The sequence below is a fragment of the Portunus trituberculatus genome, chromosome 43, assembly GCF_017591435.1.
Source record: "Portunus trituberculatus isolate SZX2019 chromosome 43, ASM1759143v1, whole genome shotgun sequence".
NCBI lineage: Eukaryota > Metazoa > Arthropoda > Malacostraca > Decapoda > Portunidae > Portunus > Portunus trituberculatus.
In genome coordinates this window covers 12,275,618-12,296,112 of record NC_059297.1, presented here as the reverse complement: position 1 = coordinate 12,296,112, position 20,495 = coordinate 12,275,618, and the positions used below count along the sequence as shown (strand labels likewise).

The window sequence follows — 20,495 nt, the reverse complement described above, 5'->3', positions numbered from 1 at the left end:
CTTCAGCTTCCATTGAGAGCAAACAACATGAGAGTGCATCATAGTACAGTAAAAGGTTTAATGAAAGTAAACATTATGAAGTTAAACATTTAAGCAGTTTACTTTAAGACTAAGTCATTATAATGTACACTAATGTATGTATGCAAGTAACTTTATAATGTTGATGATCTTAAACTTATGAAAGGAGGGAGTGGAGCAGGAAATACGCTAGCTGGCAACCTGTGGAATGTAAACAAAGGGCGCATCATTGTACCGCATACAAAACTTATGTACCCCATTTCCACAAGGCTTTCCATTTATCCATTGCAGAGTCACGAGTTCAGGTGATTCTTTTCGCTTGCAAGGAAGATATCTCACCAGCCTTCTTAATAGAGTCTGCTGATTTGAAAATGGTAGACAGCAGATGGAGTGAAGCCATGGTGGGAAGCAATGCTATTAGTTTTCTCGCCTCTCATGCCTGTGAATAATATCCAGCTTCACTTCGAGAGTAAGAGACTTCCTGGTCTTCTTAGCAACGCTAGGTGACATTGCAGGGCGTTTTGGTGGCATGTAGAGCGACACATTAGTGTACATTATAATGACTTTTATTAAACTGCCTAAATAAAGCTACTTACATACATACTTTAATGTACATTATGACAAATTAAACTGCCTAAATGTTTAACTTCATAATTTTTACTTTCATTAAACCTTTCACTGTACTATGATGCAAAAATCCGTTCTTTGCAAAAGTACGCAAAAACCTATAAAATGTAAGTAAAATACATAAAATTTTCTAATTTTCGTATTAGTTCAAGCTTAGCAGCAACTGCAAGAGCTTTTCGATTACGCTTCACTGGTTTACTAAGTTTAGGAGGCATTTTTTATAGGTTAAGCACTCGTGAGAAGGGTACAAATGCATAAAAAAGCCGTGGTAAGCACTGGACAATGTTCGCTGTTGGTTGAAAACGCACGGACTGAAGATGGCGGCCAACAGCTGATGACGCGACCGACCCGCCACCTACCGGACAATAATCTGCCAGGAACGGACAATCGCGCGCACTTTAATATTCGTCCATAGATTAAACCGAACTCCAGAATTTGTCTGTAGTTTCCGAAATCCGTTGATGGGAGGTCCGTTGTTTCGAGGGTCGAGTGTATATATATATATATATATATATATATATATATATATATATATATATATATATATATATATATATATATATACACACACACACACATTTGTCGTTGTACAACTTGAAGTCAATAAATGTAACAATCAGTATTCCAAACAATTTTTTATTGTTGCTTTCCCTCTAATAAGTCATCCCTAACAGATTAATTTGTGGGTTAATAATAAAGTAACACTGAGCATTGTCTTTAATATCACATCACAGTCACAGTTCTAATATATTGCTTGCACTGGCCATATATATATATATATATATATATATATATATATATATATATATATATATATATATATATATATATATAGAGAGAGAGAGAGAGAGAGAGAGAGAGAGAGAGAGAGAGAGAGAGAGAGAGAGAGAGAGAGAGAGAGAGGACATTTCTTTTTCATGCCATGCAATTTCATGTTTTATTTTAAGGTCTATGAGAAATTCCTTTTTTGTGTAATACGATGTTATTAACTGTTTCTCATGGCGAAGCAGTTCTAGCCATTCTTGAAACAAACACTCATCAGCTTCCATGTTTTGCTGATGCCTTTCCTCAGCTAGCTTCAAAGCTCCCAGCTTTGCATCTTGTACTAGCTTCTTTACCAAGTGCCTCTTCTTTGGCCTTAGAGTTGCTGGCTGTTCCATGGTGACAGCAGGACTGCTGTGGAGCACAAGCTGAAGAGGGACAGCTGGATCACCATGGGGCACTTGCTGAGGAGGGATTTCTTCTTGGATAGGATCCTCCAGCTGTGACAGAGAAAGTGTCACAGATCCATCAGCTGAAAATAAAATTATAGACTTTTTATTCTTAACCCACATGAAGATAAATAAGAAATTAACTTATATGTACTCTAATTTTTGTGTTGTGTTGGTATGTTATGTACCTTGTTTGCTTATGATTAGTTTGGTTTGTTAAATAGATATGGTTGTCAGGTTAAGTTCAGTTGGTATAGCAAATACATTTGACATACCACGTATTTAAATATAAGGGGGTGGATATTATACCAAAAACAGCACCAAGGTTTCAATAAATAAATAAAAAAAAAAAAAAAAAAAAAACTTTCCCTCACTGGTTCATCATGACTAACCTTCATTTTCAACAACAACTGTGTGGTGTCCATGATCACTTTCCCATGCATTGCATGGTGGGTCCAATTAATTGTCCAGCAAAGGAAAGACACTTCCTGAAAGAGGATCAACAGGCTTTGGTGTCCTACCACCTCCTGTCTTGACCCTCTCAGCCTTATGCCAGGAGTAATCATTCTTGCTCCTGGAAAGGTTTTCATGATGGGTTATTATGAGTAAATCTTCAACACTTAACTTGATAATGAACACACATCTTATAATTTATTATGTACAACTCAATCACTTGTTGTCTCAATGCTAATTAAATCTGTAAATTTTGAAACCATTCTCTATCCTACTGGTGATCAGGATAACATTTTTTTTTTTTTTTTTTATATGGGTATCAATTCAATATATTGTATACCTGTTTCTCCCAACACCTTCCCTCAAAAATCAAGATTGCTTGACAAAATCTGAAAAGCAATTTCATTCAAAACACGCCAAAATAAACTAAAAAAAAAAAAAAAAAAAAAAAAAAAAAAAAGATGATCTGACATATCTAACATTACATTACATTAGACTACATTCAAGACACTACCTCACTCGAGGGGCCCCACTGCTGCTGGGCGTTTGAGGGTTGCTAAACGACTTAGGTTAGGTTAGTTTATTTTAGAAAAGAACAATGAAAGTGAGTTCACATTTGCATCCATTAGACATGCAGCTTTAAAGAAAATGTAACTCACCTAGCTTTGATGTTCTCCCATATCTTGTGTAACTGTAAGGGAGTTTTTAGGTGACCTGTAGAGTCACAAAACTTTCCTGCTATCTCTTGCCATGCTTGTGCTTTCTTGTTCAAGGCGTAGAACTTGGTGGACTTGTCATTAAGGACATCAAAGTGTTCCTTAACAAGTTCCACAAGTACCTCTTTATCAAAAAGAGACAAAGGAGAGGCATGAGATAAGACAGAGGAGTTGCTTGTAAAAGCCATGCTGCCAGCCAGACGTAAACAAACTAGCATTTCACACTCTTTTTCAGTCACTGATGTGCTACACAAAGCAAGAATACAAGATGTTAGCGCCAAACAACACTCTTGTTCACCAGGTGTAGCCATCGTCAACCTTGGCTTTTTAAAGTAATACTCCGCTTAACTCTTAAAGTACGGTGATCATATATGTACGATAGTAGCATCACGTGCGGAGAGGCAGGGATCGTACCAGTAATCATGATTTTTCCGGTTTGAATTTGCCAGATGAGGGACCGAACGCGGCACCTTCGCTGTCATTGGCTGCCTCCCCGCCTGTTTCTAGCGCTCCTGGAGCTGGATCCAAGGTTCTTTAACAACGTCAGAGCAACCTCCTGCCACGAAATGGCATCCATGAATGCTTGGAGGGACAGTGACGAAATACTGCGGTATTTCATTAGGAATTCACTATCACTCACTGCCACAGTGGCACATGGCATGAGCGTAGATGAATACTAAGATATGATATCCATTATAGCAGGCAATAGAGGAGTGGAAATATAAATATCGTAGTGAAAGACAACACGCAAGCTAAAAAGGTCACAATAAGAAGAAGAAGAAGCGGCCGTGTCGCCATGAGTCTCCGCCTCGTCTGTGGGCAATCTCATCTCTGCTTTATTTTTTGGCATTCCATGCAAGATTTCACTTTATGAATTACAAAACAATGCTTTCTTGGGGGGAAGGTTTGTAAAAAGCTAATATATATAATGCTTTTTTAACTCATGTGGTATGTTGGGAACCAGCCCAGAACGCATCCCCCTTATTTCCATTATTTCCTATGGGAAAATTACGCCCGCTTAACGAATTTTTGCTCTACGAACAGCTTTGACACCCCCTATCCTGTTCATTAAGCGAAGTATTGCTGTACAGTAAGTCTTCGTTATACAGTACATATGGGTTCCTGAAAACCTTACCACAAATCAAAATTACCGTATACCGAACCCATTATAACATGTAATATAGTGAATGCGTTCCAGCACGTCAAAAGACACTCCTTCAGAAATGAAAATACATGAAAATAGTCATTAAAAAAAATAATAAATAAAATAAAAAAAAATTAAAGTACTACGCAAAAGAAATAAACAGAAAATGTTTTTATTTACCTTTCACTCGCCATGTACAGGCAAGCCCCACTTAACGAAAGTTCACACAACAAAATTTTGCTACAACGAAGGTTTCATTTTACTACCATCTCCTCGTTTAATGAACACCAAACTTGTTTTAACGAAGTTTTATCCAGGTAATTTTTTCAGTTTGAAATACCCGCCATAACACGCAAGCCGACAGGCTTTTGAATACACCAGCGCCTCTCGTGGACAACACGCGCACCACTCACTCCCCCTGTTCAAAACAATAAAAGTGTCACCAGCAGCTCGTCTTTCCTCGCTCAACTTACCACCAAAACGCCCTGCAATGTTCACTTAGCGTTGCTAAGAACACCAGGAAGTCTCTTACTCTCAAAGTGAAGCTTGATATTATTCACAGACACAAGAGAGGCGAGAAAACTAATAGCATTGCTTGCCACCATCTTGACTCCATCTACTGTCTCTACTATTTTCAAGTCAGCAGACTCTATTAAGAAGGCTGGTGAGACCGTATCTTCCTTGCAAGCTAAAAGAACCACTTGAACTCGTGACTCTACAATGGATAAAATGGAAAGCCTTGTGGAAATGTGGTACATAAGTTTTGTATGTGATACAATGATGCGCCCTTTGTTTACATTTGAGAACCCCTAATTTAAATGAAGGATAAATAAACTGAATATCAGGTGAAAGTTGGCCTGAAGTTTGATTTTTCTTGGTATAGCAATTAGCCTGTTCGCACTCAGCGTTTTGATGCCAGACAGCGCTAGATTTTGAAATTCTTGCTGGAAAATCACTACTTTTTGGGGCAAGTTTTACAAGCTTACATGGGTGTATAGTTGCACACAAATGCACCTGAAATTTAAGTAAATTAATTTCATGATAACTAACTGCAAATAACACTGTTTGAGCCTCAATTCATAATTTCAGATGATGTTCTTAAAACAGCATAAAATTGTATCAAGGCAAGCAATTAATCATTTCATACTATTATCAACGGATGTATACTGATACATAATTTCATTTGAGTATAGCAAACAACAGAAAAGTCCATGCAGTACATAGAAAACATAGTTCAGTCAACCCTTGGCTATCGCGACTTCAGCTATCGCGTTTTATTGCTATCACGCACCCATGAAAAGCTGCTAAAATTTCATTATCACGACTTCAGATGCCTGCTATCGTGCGCCCAGTCATGACGTCATGGGGTATCTGAGCTCATTGGCCAAAACCGATACCAGAATTTTGGCAGATTCCGATACCGATACCGATACCACCTAATTGGGCAGATACCAATACTACTATCGATACCGATACCGATACTACTACTTATAGTGATTACTGCACTGGACACCAGGATGAGTTGGTGGACGGCGATCGTTATCAGATGGGAGGCTTTGTTTTGGGGGATGATGTAAGTCCTTCTGAGAACGTTTGTGAAATAGGAGCAATTCTAGAAGCTTTTTGAAGCCATTTGCAAAGGTAAATTACTCAGTAATCAATAACTTATATCGAATATATCACAAGTAGTAAATTCCTTTTAGGTATCGTAAGTATCGGCATAAAATAAGCTGATACCGATACCCAAAAAAGGGCCGATACCGCCGATTCCGATACCGATACCGATGCATCGGTACATCTCTAGTAAATACAATGAGCTGATGTAATTTTTTTTTTATGTTATAACCTTGACATGTTTTAATTGGTACCAATGGATTATACAGTAATTTAAAAAGAAGTAAAAATGAGGGATTTAGGAGTAAAATTTGTGGTTATGGTACCAATAACAATTTTCACCATTAGTTGTTCAATTCGGCTATCGCGTTTTCGGCTATAGCGCGGCTATTTTGGCCCCAATTGGGCGCGATAGCTGAGGGATAAGTGTATTGTGTTGCAGACTTAATGCTTTCCGGTACGATATCGTCAGCTGCTGGCAGCAAATCACAACAACATTAGGTAGCCGCTACCCTTGTCCCTGAAGCCTACCTAGCTCTCACAGCAACACCTTGAAAGCAAATGGATTCCTTACCGCCACTGTCGTGTACTGCAGCTGACCTAAGGAAATTCCTTAAGGCAAGAGGTATACCTTATTCTGGATACAATAAAGCTGAGCTTGTGTGTATAGTTGAGAAGGCCATTGCTAACCCTGGCATAATTCATATTACATAGGTAAGTGATCATGAGGCAGCTTCTACCTCAAGAAGAACAATTACTGTTAACGAAAATCTGATATTGTTTCCCGATCCTCTTGCCATTACCTCGTGGGATACAGATTTAACATCATTTACACTCCAAGCCTTACCAGTCTTCTTAACGGCGCGAAGTTTAGTGCGTCGCACGTCCGCCAGCGGTGCTGATTGTTTTTATTTCGCTGATTATCTTTATATATAGGACGTGACAGTGATATCCATATTTTTCAACACTCAGATTAAATGCAAAACTAAAATTGGCATCATTTTATTTTTCGTGCTCATACTTAAATAAAAATTATTATCTGTTTTTAACTTTATCTTATAATTTCATTAACAAAGACTTTTCATACACCAGCAAATTAGAATAATAACATTGAATTATGCTTTTAATTTTAAATGCACATGTGCAACAATTCATGTTGTACTTTTATCTACACATTGATTTCCAGATTAGCTAAGTCACCCCTTTGCCTCAGGAACTGAGACAATTAAAAATTCTAGCGCTGATAGGTGTCTACGAGCCTAGCTGCGAACAGGCTAATTACTTAACATCTCTCTCTCTCTCTCTCTCTCTCTCTCTCTCTCTCTCTCTCTCTCTAAAGGCCGGTTCACACGATCATGCTGCATGACAGTCAGCATGAAACAACTGCATGAAGTAGATGCATGAAGCGCGTTCGGACGAATCACACCTATCGTCATTCAGTGCAAGATCTAGCGGTGGTTGCGGCACAATGTCTCTTTCTCGTGATGATGCAATTGCGCTTGGTTTGGCAATAATTTTAAGAGAGAAAAAAAATTCTTCACGCCAACGGAAAAGGAGATGGGTCAAGGCATGGATTGCCCGAAAACAACATTCGCACACAAACTTAATGAATGAATTGCAGTGTGAGACAGACGACTGGAGGAACTACCTCAGAATGGATGAAGGTACCTATAACAATTTGTTGGAACTTGTGTCACCTTATATCAAACGTGAAAATACTAACATGAGGGAAGCCATTACTCCCCATGAACGTTTAAGTGCGACACTACGGTTCCTGGCAACAGGACGTTCTCTGAAAGATTTACGATACTCCGCACGAATGGGCACCTCAACATTATCAGAAATCATCCCTGAAACATGCAACGCAATATTCCACGTCCTGAGAGGTGAATTTTTACAGGTAAGTCAACGTTTATTTCAATAAACATTTGAATTAATGATTAGTCATTGCTTATGAGAAATACCTTATATATTTCCTGTAAAGGCACTGTGAAACACTTCGTTTTAACCAAAAACATAATTTACTTCATTTAATATACATTATTTATGTAAATAAGTACATGTTGCAAAAACATAATAAATCTGCAAAGCTACTTTTAGAAAAATATCCTTTAAGCACGGACATGTATATCATCATAAATACAAATGAAACAAGTCTTTTCTGAAAAACATCTTCAAAGAGGAGTGAAATTCGCGAAATAACAACCTAAATTTTGTGGATCATTGCCTACATTTGGGGTAAGGGGAGGTTCACTAATGTTGACCCTCGGATTTGGGGGCATCATTGTAATTGGAGTATTGTTGGGATTGTATCATAACATGAGGTGACGTAACTTGGTTTGAAACATTTTGAACAATATCTGAAGGCTTAAATGTTACATTATTAAAGTTTAGGCTTACATTGCTACTAAGCTCTCCTCCTTCTGCAGCGTCTAGAACCTCATTAATTAAGCGACGTGCTACCCTACTTGTTTTAGGGTCGAACTCGTCCAGTTTTGAACCTACATATTTACCAAAAATACTCATTGACGACTCTGGACGCTGCAAGTTTTCGGCCACTCTCTGTAGGATGTCATGTGTCACATCATTTTTCTTTGTGGGTCTCGGTCTTTTGTTCGGAGTTGGTGTTTGAACTGATGTGCTGCTTTGTGGCGAGGTAACATCAGTATCCAAGTCGTCAGCATGACCTGGTTCAGTGTCTTGCGATACAAGGTCTGTTGTTTTCTGGTAAAGAAAAGGTTCATCACGTGTTAAGTGCGAAACATATCATTCAAATTATTTATATGTAATATGCTGAATAACAAAGACTTTCAAGAGTCTGTAACAGTTAATGTTTCCCACGTCTATTATTATTTCCCATTTTTTCCAGTTCCCCAAAACCGAACAAGAGTGGACAAACATTGGAAACCTATTCGAAGAAAAATGGAATTTTCCAAACTGCCTTGGCGCAGTTGATGGAAAACATGTACACATCACTCCTCCAAAGGATGCAGGGTCTTACTTCTATAATTATAAAGGGTACAATAGTCTAGTTTTAATGGCAGTGGTCAACGCCAATTATGAATTTTTGTACGCAGACATAGGTACCAATGGCCGTGTTTCAGATGGTGGCGTATTGAATAACACTACTTTTGGAAAAAAACTCAAAGACAACGAACTTCACATTCCACCCATTGGGAAGCACGGTCTCCCTTGTGTTTTCGTGGGAGATGAAGCATTTGCGCTGCGACCTGATTTTTTAAAACCATATCCACAAAAGGAGCTGAATGATGACAGAAGAACTTTTAACTATCGTCTATCAAGAGCTCGAAGAGTAGTTGAGAATGCGTTTGGCATATTAAGCGCTAGATTTCGCATTTTCCACTCAACTATAAATCTCAAATTAGACAGCATTGAGAAGGTGGTGCTAGCTACAATTGCATTGCATAACTATTTACGAAGTAAAACAGTCACTACTCATAATATTAATAATGATTGTAATGACATGATGCCCAATAACAACAGCGATGAAAATTGCATGGCTAGTTTAGAAAGAGGAAGAGATGCACGGGTTGCATCTCAAATTGCTCGAAATGTTCGGGACAACTTTATGACATATTTCACAGGCGAAGGTGCTATTGCATTTCAAGAGAATGTACTGTAAACATGTAAGCTAATGAAGTACTTACCCTTGTATTTCCATCTTCCTCTAAAGTGCTTGTACTTTGGCGAGGAACATCTTGGTCCGCAACAAACCTTAGTTCGTCAAAATAGTACAGAGATGGTGTGTATAATTCATCTGTACCAGAGCCAGATTTTTTTTAATCATTAATTTTCTTCAATTCTCTTCTGAAACTACTCCTCAGAGTGTTTATTTTTCTAAGTACATCTGCCTTTGATGCTCCAGGGACTAGTTTCCTGTATATGTCAAGTAACGCATCTAAGGCACTATTCCTTTTGTTTTTGTTACTATAATCCTTACATTGCACTCTCCACAAACATTCATGATTTCTATACATGGAAATAAATTCTAATGTATTATCTTTTTCGTTTTGCTTATCCATTGCACTGAAAAACAAGAAAACAACTATATTAATCAAAGATAAGAGCTTGTGTACTGTTCACAAATACTGGCAAGAATGACGCAATTTGCATGACTGACGTTCACTCGGTCATGCCATACATCAGGCCATGCCAGCTCCGCCCCTTGCTCACAGGATTTCCCTTCATACGTCATGCCGCGTGTTCATGCTGCATGTCATGCCAAAAACGGGGTTCACACGATCATTCTTTCTAATCATGCATCCGCTTCATGCAGTTGTTTCATGCTGCCTGTCATGCAGCATGATCGTGTGAACCGGCCTTAAGCGATATACATTATTTGATATTCTCTCTCTCTTTACAGCTTTTATTTAGAATGATGCGTAATTTCATGTCACTGCAGGGCATTGAAAATGCATCATCACTGAAATATTACTTCACTGTTTGATTTTTGCCATGTAATAAACAAGAAAAGTAATCTTTTACCATAATTTCTCCCCAAAATGTAATGCTGTATTTCTTTCAATATTGTAGCTATATCGTATTAACACCATTAATAACAGGTCTACATGACATATTTAGGAAACTATAATGAGGTTTACATAAGTTAAACCATCAGTTCTTTCTAAATTTTTCTCTAGTAATGAAAAAGAAAGTGGCAATTTCCCATTGCTTAACACGGGAGAGGGTAATGTTTTAGGTGTAATTTGCGATAGTAAGCTTTGCCCACCACCTCATAAGCTCCACCCAGTGGCTTCACTTTTTCAGTACAGCAATATAGGCCTGCACTGTCTCCTGTCTATCTAACCTCCTTGAAGCTTCTGCCTAATCCCATGCTCACTACACCACCAACTTCCTATACATAGTAGACTGTTGGTGATTTATTGCCATTTGATATACAATAATGTAAAATGTACATACACTGTGAAAAAAGTGACAGTGGGAGAGAGACCCACTGTGGCTATAAGCAAAGAATTTAAAGCAAAATGCAGAAAATGGAAACAAGAAATTCAAGGGCTAGTGACAAGAATGAGGAGACATGTAGAGGCCTTGTAGATATAATTAATCTTATGATTTTCAAGGGAATAACTCATCTTGAGTAATGCATAACACTAAGCTATGATTTCATGTAGCATTGTTGGTAATAGAAAAAAAAGATTAAAGCAAAAAAGGTCATTTAAAAAAAATCAATTCAAATCAAATAAATCTGATTTAAATCAAATAAATTTTTTTTTTACTCATTGTTGGTAATAGAAAAAAAAGATTAAAGCAAAAAAGGTCATTTAAAAAAAATCAATTCAAATCAAATCAATCTGATTTAAACCAAATAAATTTATTTTCTTTACTTTAGTTAAACAAAAAGTGTGATTTTCTCCAACCCTGACATGTGGGGTACACGTATCACGTGTGAGCTTCCATGAGTGATGTCATAAACCCACTACATTGCATTGTAAAATGCTCTGTAACATTTTGGAAGCTTCCAGAGCACATTTTGGAATGCAAGCTGGAGTTAGATGGAAGAGCAATAAAAAATTGCATCACCACACACTGAAAAACAACAGTAATCAAGATTTGTGTAATGTAACTTGTGGGTTTTTGGTGGTGCAACTGAGATGTGAAATGCTGTCACGGGATTGATCAAGACTCATGACTTTACTGTACTGCATTTTTCTTCTCAGTCATTCATTTATTAATTTTTAGGCTACAAAACTTTTTTCAACAAAAATCTCAATTTCAACTGGCCACAGTAACCCACAATATACTGAAGAAACCATGAAAATTATCAACATTGAATATTTATAAAAATCTGCAATGCACTGAGGCAGCAGTAGGTGAACCACAATAAAGCATGGGATTTCTGTAAAGGTATTCCTTGATATCCAATCACAATTAGCTCCTAAAAATTCAAGAGTAAAGTGAACAATCATATAGCAGAATTAAGATGAATACAGATTATAGAAATGTCTTCCAAGACCTTTTAATATGTCCCATAAAACACTTAAAAATCATAAAATATCATATGTAATACATTATTGGCTATATTAATAAAACACAGAGAGAGAGAGAGAGAGAGAGAGAGAGAGAGAGAGAGAGAGAGAGAGAGAGAGAGAGAGAGAGAGAGAGAGAGAGAGAGAGAGAGAGAGAGAGAAAAACTGCAGCATTCCCTTACCTTGTTCTAATGGTGTCTTGTTTGTCTGGAGATTCCTGCTGGTTGGGGAAGAATGGTTCATCAGAGAATCCCAAAAACTCATCTTCTACTTTAATCTCAAACTCATCTTTCACTTCCTGCATAAACTGAGCTTCCTCTCTGAAAAGACATGGATATAATTTGCACAGTTCTGTATATTAATGTGTAGTTATAATCACTATGCAATGAACCACCACTGATGGCCACATATCACACAGATTGCTTGACTTTTTTTTACTAAAGTAAATAGAATATATTGTCAAAAAATAATTGTCTTCATTATTTGTTCCTCTCCCATCAAATAATTTTATACCGGTCTTCTCTTACTCTTTCCTAGTTCCACTATGTGACATTTCTTGGCATTAAATTCCAATTTCCACTTCCTGCTCCAGTCATAGATCTTGTTTGTATCTTGCAACAGTACTCAGTCCTCTCTGGTTTTGATAACTCTTTGCATCATCAGCAAATAAATTTATATAACTGTTTACCCCATTAAGAATGTCGTTTACATAAATCTGAAACATAATGAGGGCTATCACTGAACCTTGTGTCACTCCACTAGTTATTTTATCCCAAGATGAGTATGTATCTCTTGATCACAGTTCTCATTTCCCTATCCTTCATATAATCTCTCGTCCATTCCAGCAAAGTTTCTTGCAATCCCCTTATGTTCTCTTGTTTCCAAAGTAGTCTTCCATGAGGGACTTTATCAAAAGCCTTTTTAATATCCAGGTATACTGTGTCCACTCATCCATCTGTTTTCATGTCCTGCAATAACTTTCGAGTAGAAGCTTAATAAGTTTGATTTGATACACATGACCTCCCCTGTCCTGAACCCAAATTGTTTGTTCGATACGACTTGCTCCTCTTCTAGAAATTTAACCCCTTTTTCTTTGATAATTATTTCACACCACTTCCCCAAGACACTTGTAAGTGACACTGGTCTGTAGTTTAGTGGTTCAGCTGCCTTTCCTCCTTTAAATATCAGTATTACACTGGCTGTCTTCCATTCTAGTGGAACTTTCTCTTCATTTATTGAACTTGTAATCATTTCCCAAATTGGATCCAGTAGTTGCTCTTTACATTCTTTTAACACCCACCCTGATACACCATCTAGCCCCATTGCTTTCCTGACATCCAATTTATCCAGTAATCTTCCAAAACACTCTTTGTGCACTGCGATCTCCTGTAATCCTTGGCAATGTCCTTCTCTGTTTGGTATGTCTTCCCTTCTTTAATTACTTTTTCAGTTGTTTCCTTGTTCTTTGTTTTGCCATTTATAAACTTGTAGAAAAGTTTGGGTTTGTCTTTGCTTTTCTTCACCACATCTTTTTCAAAGTTTCTTTCTTCCTCTCTCCTTACTCTAATATATTCATTTCTGGCATCCTTGTCCTGCCATCTGTTATAGACATTTCTCTGTTTTATGAGTTTCTTCCACACTTTATCTTTTGCCTTTTTTAGCTTGTATGCATCTAGCATTGTACCAAGCATGTTTTTTTTCTTAACTCTATAAACAGGTTCAATTTTTTTTTTACTCCATTATATTTCTATAAGAATATGTCATATTTCCCTTGTACTGTCTTTCTGCACAAAATATTTCTCCACTCAATATCAGCAAAATAGATCCTTAATTTTTCAAAATCCTCTCTTGCATAATTTTATTTCTCTCCTTTGTAGTCATCTCTGTAACTTATCCCATTTTCCTCTCGAATTTGCTTCTCTAATGTCACATGATCACTTCTCCCAATTGGACTAAGGTATTGTATGATTGGAGGGGACTCTGGTTTCTTTGTGAATACTAAGTCAAGCAACGATGGTTCTTCTTCCCCCCTGTACCCTGTATCTTAGGGTAAAGTAACTACCGGATTGCCACAAGGCTCAATGTTAGCCCCCATTATGTTTCAGATTTATGTAAACGATATTCACATTTGGGTAAACAGTTATATAAATTTATTTGCTGATGATACAAAACTGCTAAGAGTTATCAAAACTAGAGAGGACTGTCTGCTATCGCAGGAAGATACACACAAGATCTATAAGTGGAGCAAGAAGTGGAAATTAGAGTTTAATGCCAAGAAATGTCACAATGGAACTAGGAAAGAGCAAAAGAAGACCAGTATGGAACTATTTAATGGGAAAGGAACAAATAATGAAGACTAAAGAGGAAAAAGATTTGGGAGTGATCATACAGGAAAATCTGAGCCCCGAAAAACACATAAGAAAGATATTTGGACTATCATATAAAATGTTGACTAATATAAGGGTGACATTTGAATACATGGACAAAAATATGATGAAAAAAATCATCACAAGCATGATGCATCCAAGGCTGGAATATGCAGAAGTAGTGTGGTCTCCGAGATTTAAAAAGGATACAAGAAAATTGGAAATGATACAGAAGATTGCTACAAAGATGGTGCTGGAATTAAAGGACCTAGCATATGAAAAACGACTGAAGAAAATGGGACTGCCAACCTTACAAGATAGAAGAGAACGTGGGGGCCTAATAACAATGTACAAGATAGTCAATGACATTGAAAAGATAGACAAAGAAGACCTGGTGCTGTTGACAGAAGATGGAATGACAATGGGACATGAAAAGAAGATCAGGATGAGGCAGTGTGCGAAGGATACTGGAAAATACAGTTTTCCACACAAAACAGTGGAAAAGTGAATGCATTGGATAATGAAGTTGTTACAGCACATAATGTGCATAACTTTAAGGAAAAATTAGATAAAAGGAGATATGGAGACAGGACACTATGAGCCCCACTCAAACCCTGTACAATACAACTAGGTAAATACAAATACAGTGGTGTCTTGGAATACAAACTTAATTCATTCAAAATTTTTCTTACTCCAAAGCATTAAAATACATGTATTCATAATAATTATATTATCATTATCATTATAATTCGTTCCAAACCACCTCCCAAGATCAAAAAAATTTTATTTTACACCTAATTTCTTACTTTTTGAATACTATTACTATATATACTACTACTATTATGCTATAACTATAAAAGATAGGAAAATAAAGCAGGAAAGTAAGCAAAATGTAATATAATGAAAATTCAACTTCTCGTGGTCAGAAACAAGCGTCACCACATCCTCATGTGACTCCATCAAACCAGCACTGCACACTCTTATATAACCCAATAAGTTTTTCTTTGATATACTGCATTCATTATGGAAAATAAGTAAGGGAAGTAAGCAAATTGTAATATGAAAATTCAACTTCTTCGCGGTCAAAAACAAGCGTCAACATTTCCTGGTCAAGATGGCCCCTGACCACAACAGTCTCCAACCACAACAGCCCTCCCCAATGGCCCCATGTTTACCTTGACGACCCCACACCAAATTTTATGTTATTGTCCTCTTATTTCTTTCATTATGTTAACACGTTAACTGCGGATGGCAACTCAGCATTCCTGATAGTGTTTTATAGTATGGAGCGTTAAAAACCATAACATATTGGTACACTGGTGTACTGTACCTTGCGCAAGGAATATACAGAGAGGAAGTTGTTTGGAGGACAGCAACAGTACGGTGCTGCCATCTGTTAGAACCAAGTACTTTCATAGAAAACATTTTCAGGAGTAACTTAATAAGATTTCTCCCATGCTTCCTCCCCACCCCCTATTTTTCCCTGCATTCTCTCGTGGTTATGAACTTATAAGGCAAATATATATATATATATATATATATATATATATATATATATATATATATATATATATATATATATATATATATATATATATATATATATATATATATATATATATATATATATATATATATATATATATATATATATATATATATATATATATATATATATATATATATATATATATATATATATATATATATATATATATATATATATATATACACAGGCACCATCCAAGTTACGACCTAGATCGGTTACGACCAACCAGTCGTAAGTCGAAATGGTCGTAAATCGGATATACGTATGCACTCAAAATATATATATGTTTATTATACGATCTATCTTTCTCATCCATTTTAAGTGTGAGATACTGAATAGGTACAATAACATTTATCTTTGTATACAGCATTGTTTTCAGTTGCTTAGTTGATAATATATTAATATGGTAGGCTAAAGAAAGAAAAGACTTTTACGCCATATGATAGCGAGGAAATAAAGTCTAAATTTCAATACAGTAATCACTCGCGTATCCGGATTATAGCAGCCAAGGCCCTGACGGATACGCAAAATATCCGTATTCACGGAATTTTCTCTCCAAACCCTTTATAAATTGAGAAAAAAGAAAAGCATACATAACCCAAATGGGTAAGAAAACAATGAATGAAAGCACATTAAATGATTGTGTATACAATAATGACTTCCCGGAGAATGATCGAATGATAACATATTAGATACCTGCTTCTCTAGAAAATGTGAGGGTTGGGAAAGTGCCATCAGCAGCGTCATGGCAATCTGCTGTTTCACTGCTGAACTGGACTACCTGAGTTATTATTATTGTGTTGAAGTGAGATAATGATAGTGATGTATTTATTGTTCATCTGGTGCAGCTTTCTACCTTTGTCTCAAAATAATTTTTTGTAACAATGTTATTGTGAGAGCTGTCATGTAAAGTTATGATGATGAAGGCAGTAAGAAAAAAAGTGTTTGAAAAGATCATAACAGTCTTATTTAAGTTATGATATAGAGATGGTGGAGAAGCCTGGCAGTGAGACATGGGGTGAGGCGAGGGTCTTGGAGGGGGAGATAACACGCATGAGGGGAGACAGGAGGCCAGAATTGAAAGTCCAGCGGTCTCCCAACGATACATTTGTTTGTTTGTTTCTAGTTGTCTTCTCTTCTTGATGTTTCTCATTCTAATTCTCGACTTAAACCTGTCAGGCAAAAATTAGAGAGCTAAATGACACACCTCCCTACTTGACTCTTGGTCAAGTAGTGTAGGCCATAGGGCTATGACACAATCACACAAGACATTTAAAAATGGCTTCCTGACAGAAAGGTTATTTAATTATCAAAAAATAAACTCATAAATGACATAGCAGCTCAACTTGGCCATTTGATACTTGGTAGTTCTGTCTTGGAGCATCTCAGAGAAATGTAAACAAACAACTGAACCACTTTTCGCTGCTAGGCTGGAACAATATATATATATATATATATATATATATATATATATATATATATATATATATATATATATATATATACACACACATACACACATATATTTACATCTACTTATGACGATGCTGGAGAGTGGCGATCCGGATACACGGGCAATTACTGTATTGGCATACTATAGCGTGAAAAGTAACATCCAAGAAGCAGAGAGAGAGAGAGAGAGAGAGAGAGAGAGAGAGAGAGAGAGAGAGAGAGAGAGAGAGAGAGAGAGAGAGAGAGAGAGAGAGAGAGAGAGAGAGAGAGAGAGAGAGAGAGAGGAGGGGAGGCAGAGAGACAGACGGGGGAGGAGGAAAAAAAACAAGGAGTTGGAGGAGTCATAGCAACGGGGCGTAGTCACTTCTACAAGCCTAAAATAATTGGAGTACTGCCACATATCCTACACATAGATGGTCATATTTCCTACACAAAAACAAGTATCCGTCATATATCCTACACATAAAATGACTACTCCAGGGCAAATATCCTTTAAATATAGCATTTTTAGAGTAATGACATATCTCCTACAGAGATACAGCATACCTCCTACACTCAAAAATCTGTTTTGTCACATATCCTACAAAGATACAGCATATCTCCTACACACAATAATATGTTGTCACATCTCCTACATTGTGTAGGCGCACCCCCCTAGCCTCTGCACTCGGAGCTTCTGGCTCAATACACTCCTCACGACCTTGACCAGTCAACAAGTAGTTAAGTTGTTATACATCCGTTCTGCGCAGTATCGTTCACATTCAGACATCATGGGTCGAGTTTAGTCTCGACCCAGCAGTATTTTTTTCTCCATTCGACGGGACAGATGGCATCATTATACTCCATTGCTCCTGGACCAAGCATGGCTACTATTGAGGGGAACATCCGCTTCAATGCAGTGGTTTACAAAGACAACTCTGGATTCCGGTACCTCCGAAATGTGGCAAGAAACAACAAACTATATCTGCGTTGCATTCAGCACCCCAACTGTGGAGGAAGAGCCGTATTGTCGGAGGTAAGAACAGTTGTAAAATGTTATAGACCAGGAGTTTGGTAAGATTTAATCAACATCACTGCTAAAGGTTTTCCGTTAAAACGACGGAGATTCACTGGCAGATTCACTGGTGATGATGGTGGTGTGAGGTGTTGTTCGAATTATTAAGCAGTCATATTTTACAGACAACTGGTGTCATCAGAGCAACGCAAGGTCACAACCATGAATCATCCGACTTTGCTGCAACAGATCTGAGGAACACTCTCAAGATGAAGGCTGCTGAGGAAGTGGGCTCTACCAGCTATTCCGAGATCTTCAGGCGGGTAACAAGACATCACCAACATGGAGCAGATGTGTCTTTCTCATCTGTAGAGCGAAGCATGCTTCGAGCCAAGTGCCGAATTCAACCAAGGCAACCACACACTGCAGAAGAGTGCGCCAACATTCTAGAAAGCCTAGAGGCCCAGGCCTTTAACGTAAACTTCAGATCTGTTGTCACAGATCAGGGAAGTGGTCATTTGGCAATTATTTTTTATTCTCTAACCCTGGTACCACTGATGACCACAATTAAGGAATGGAATTTTGATGGTACTTTTTACACTGTGCCTGCACTCTTCTACCAGCTCTTCACATTACTTGGCTTTTACAAAGGTCATTCATTCCCACTCATCTTCACCTTGATGACCTCAAAGTCTCAATGCAAAAAGTGAAGAACTCATCCCCAACCTGAATCCTGAACAAGCAATGGGTGATTTTGAGAGCAGTTCTGGTAAAGCAATTCTCTCTTGCTGGCCACAGGTTCAGATTGGGGGCTGTCAGTTCCACTTTTCACAAAACCTGTACCGGAAAATTCAGAAACTGGGGCACTGGGGCTAACTGAACTTTATAAAGACAACAAGCAGTTTAATAAGTGGGTCAAAAAGATCATGACAGCCAACCAGATGCATGACGCAGTTGACTCTCTATTCCAAGATAATTTTGACTTGAATTATCATTCCCAGCCAAAAATTACTGCATTCAAAACCTACATCACAGAGTACTGGATTCGAAAAGTCACTCCACAACGGTTATGTCTTCAAATTTTCTCGTGGAACTAACAATGATGCAGAGTCATATCACAGCAGACTGAAAGCCATTGTCTGCCAGCACAAGCCAAACATTTACACTTTCCTCACACATCTGAATAATATGATAACAGACACAACTAAGGACATTGAACGTCTGGATGCTGGCTTGGACATCACTCGTCAGAAAAAGGAGAAGTTTGTCAGAAACATTGAGCGCAGGCAGAACTTGAAAGAACAATTACAGAATGGAACATACACATTGACCCAATACATCAATGCTGTCGCTTAAACATTTGATAGCTCTGTTTCAGCATTTCAACTTCCCGGAGACAGTGCTGATGAGAGTGGGAATGAGCATCAAGGCCCTGACAACAACGCAGCTGGTACTCAAGATGTTCCTCCCGAACTTCGGTGCAGCATTTGCCTAAGGCGAAGGGAAAGGGCAATTGTTCTTTTGCCCTGCTGACACGCCTCCCTCTGTGCAGATTGCATAACTATCCTTGTATCAGCAGCAGATGCTAACAACCCTGCAACATGTCCCACTTGTTGTACTGCCATTCATGACAGGCTTGAGGTTTACGTTTAAAATGTGCCATAGTAACGTTACATTTTTTATATACGTATGTTTTAGTGAGAAATTTTAAAAAATATGATTGTAATGCTTCAATTTATATATGCAAGTTTTACTGAAAAATAAAAAGTGCCATTTTAATTCATGTGCCTTCCAGTTTTTACAGTTTTATATACATCAATATTGTCCAGATTTTTTACTTGTAGGAGATATGACAGTATAACTGTAGGAGTTATGCCGGATGAACCATACTGCCCCAGCTCCAACACAAAAACAAGTATCAGGCACATTTCCTACATAACTTCATACCCAGTGTATTTCCTACCTAACAACTCGATACCCAGCATATTTCCAACATAACTTGATACCCAGCATATTTCCTACATAACAACTTGATACCCAGCGTATTTCCTACACCTACTGCTTGTAGGAGATATGCTGTATCACTGTACGAAATATGTCACTACTCTAAAAATTGCTTAATTTGTAGGAGATGTGTCCTGTAGGAAATGTGGCGCGGCCCCATAGCAACCTCTGGCGGAAACATGTTAAGGCTGTAAACAGGTGCGGTCAGGTAGCTACCTGACCCCACCCTAACTTTTAATTTAGGATGGTACTACTACGTATATCCGCGATGGTATCCAGTCAACAAGTGAAGTGGTAGGATGCTGTGAGTGTGAGTCTGTGAGATGCTGTGCTGCTGTA

General features: G+C 37.6%; 1 protein-coding gene across 3 annotated transcripts in view; it reads right to left on the bottom strand.

Moving 5' to 3' along the window:
* LOC123518147 overlaps nucleotides 1-20,495 on the bottom strand; it is a 77,632-nt gene that overhangs the window by 41,216 nt on the left and 15,921 nt on the right. For all 3 annotated transcript variants that reach the window (XM_045278843.1, XM_045278844.1, XM_045278845.1), the window contains exon 3: nucleotides 11,974-12,111. In XM_045278843.1, the coding sequence (XP_045134778.1) occupies nucleotides 11,974-12,111 (138 nt within the window). The remainder of the gene's footprint in view (nucleotides 1-11,973; nucleotides 12,112-20,495) is intronic.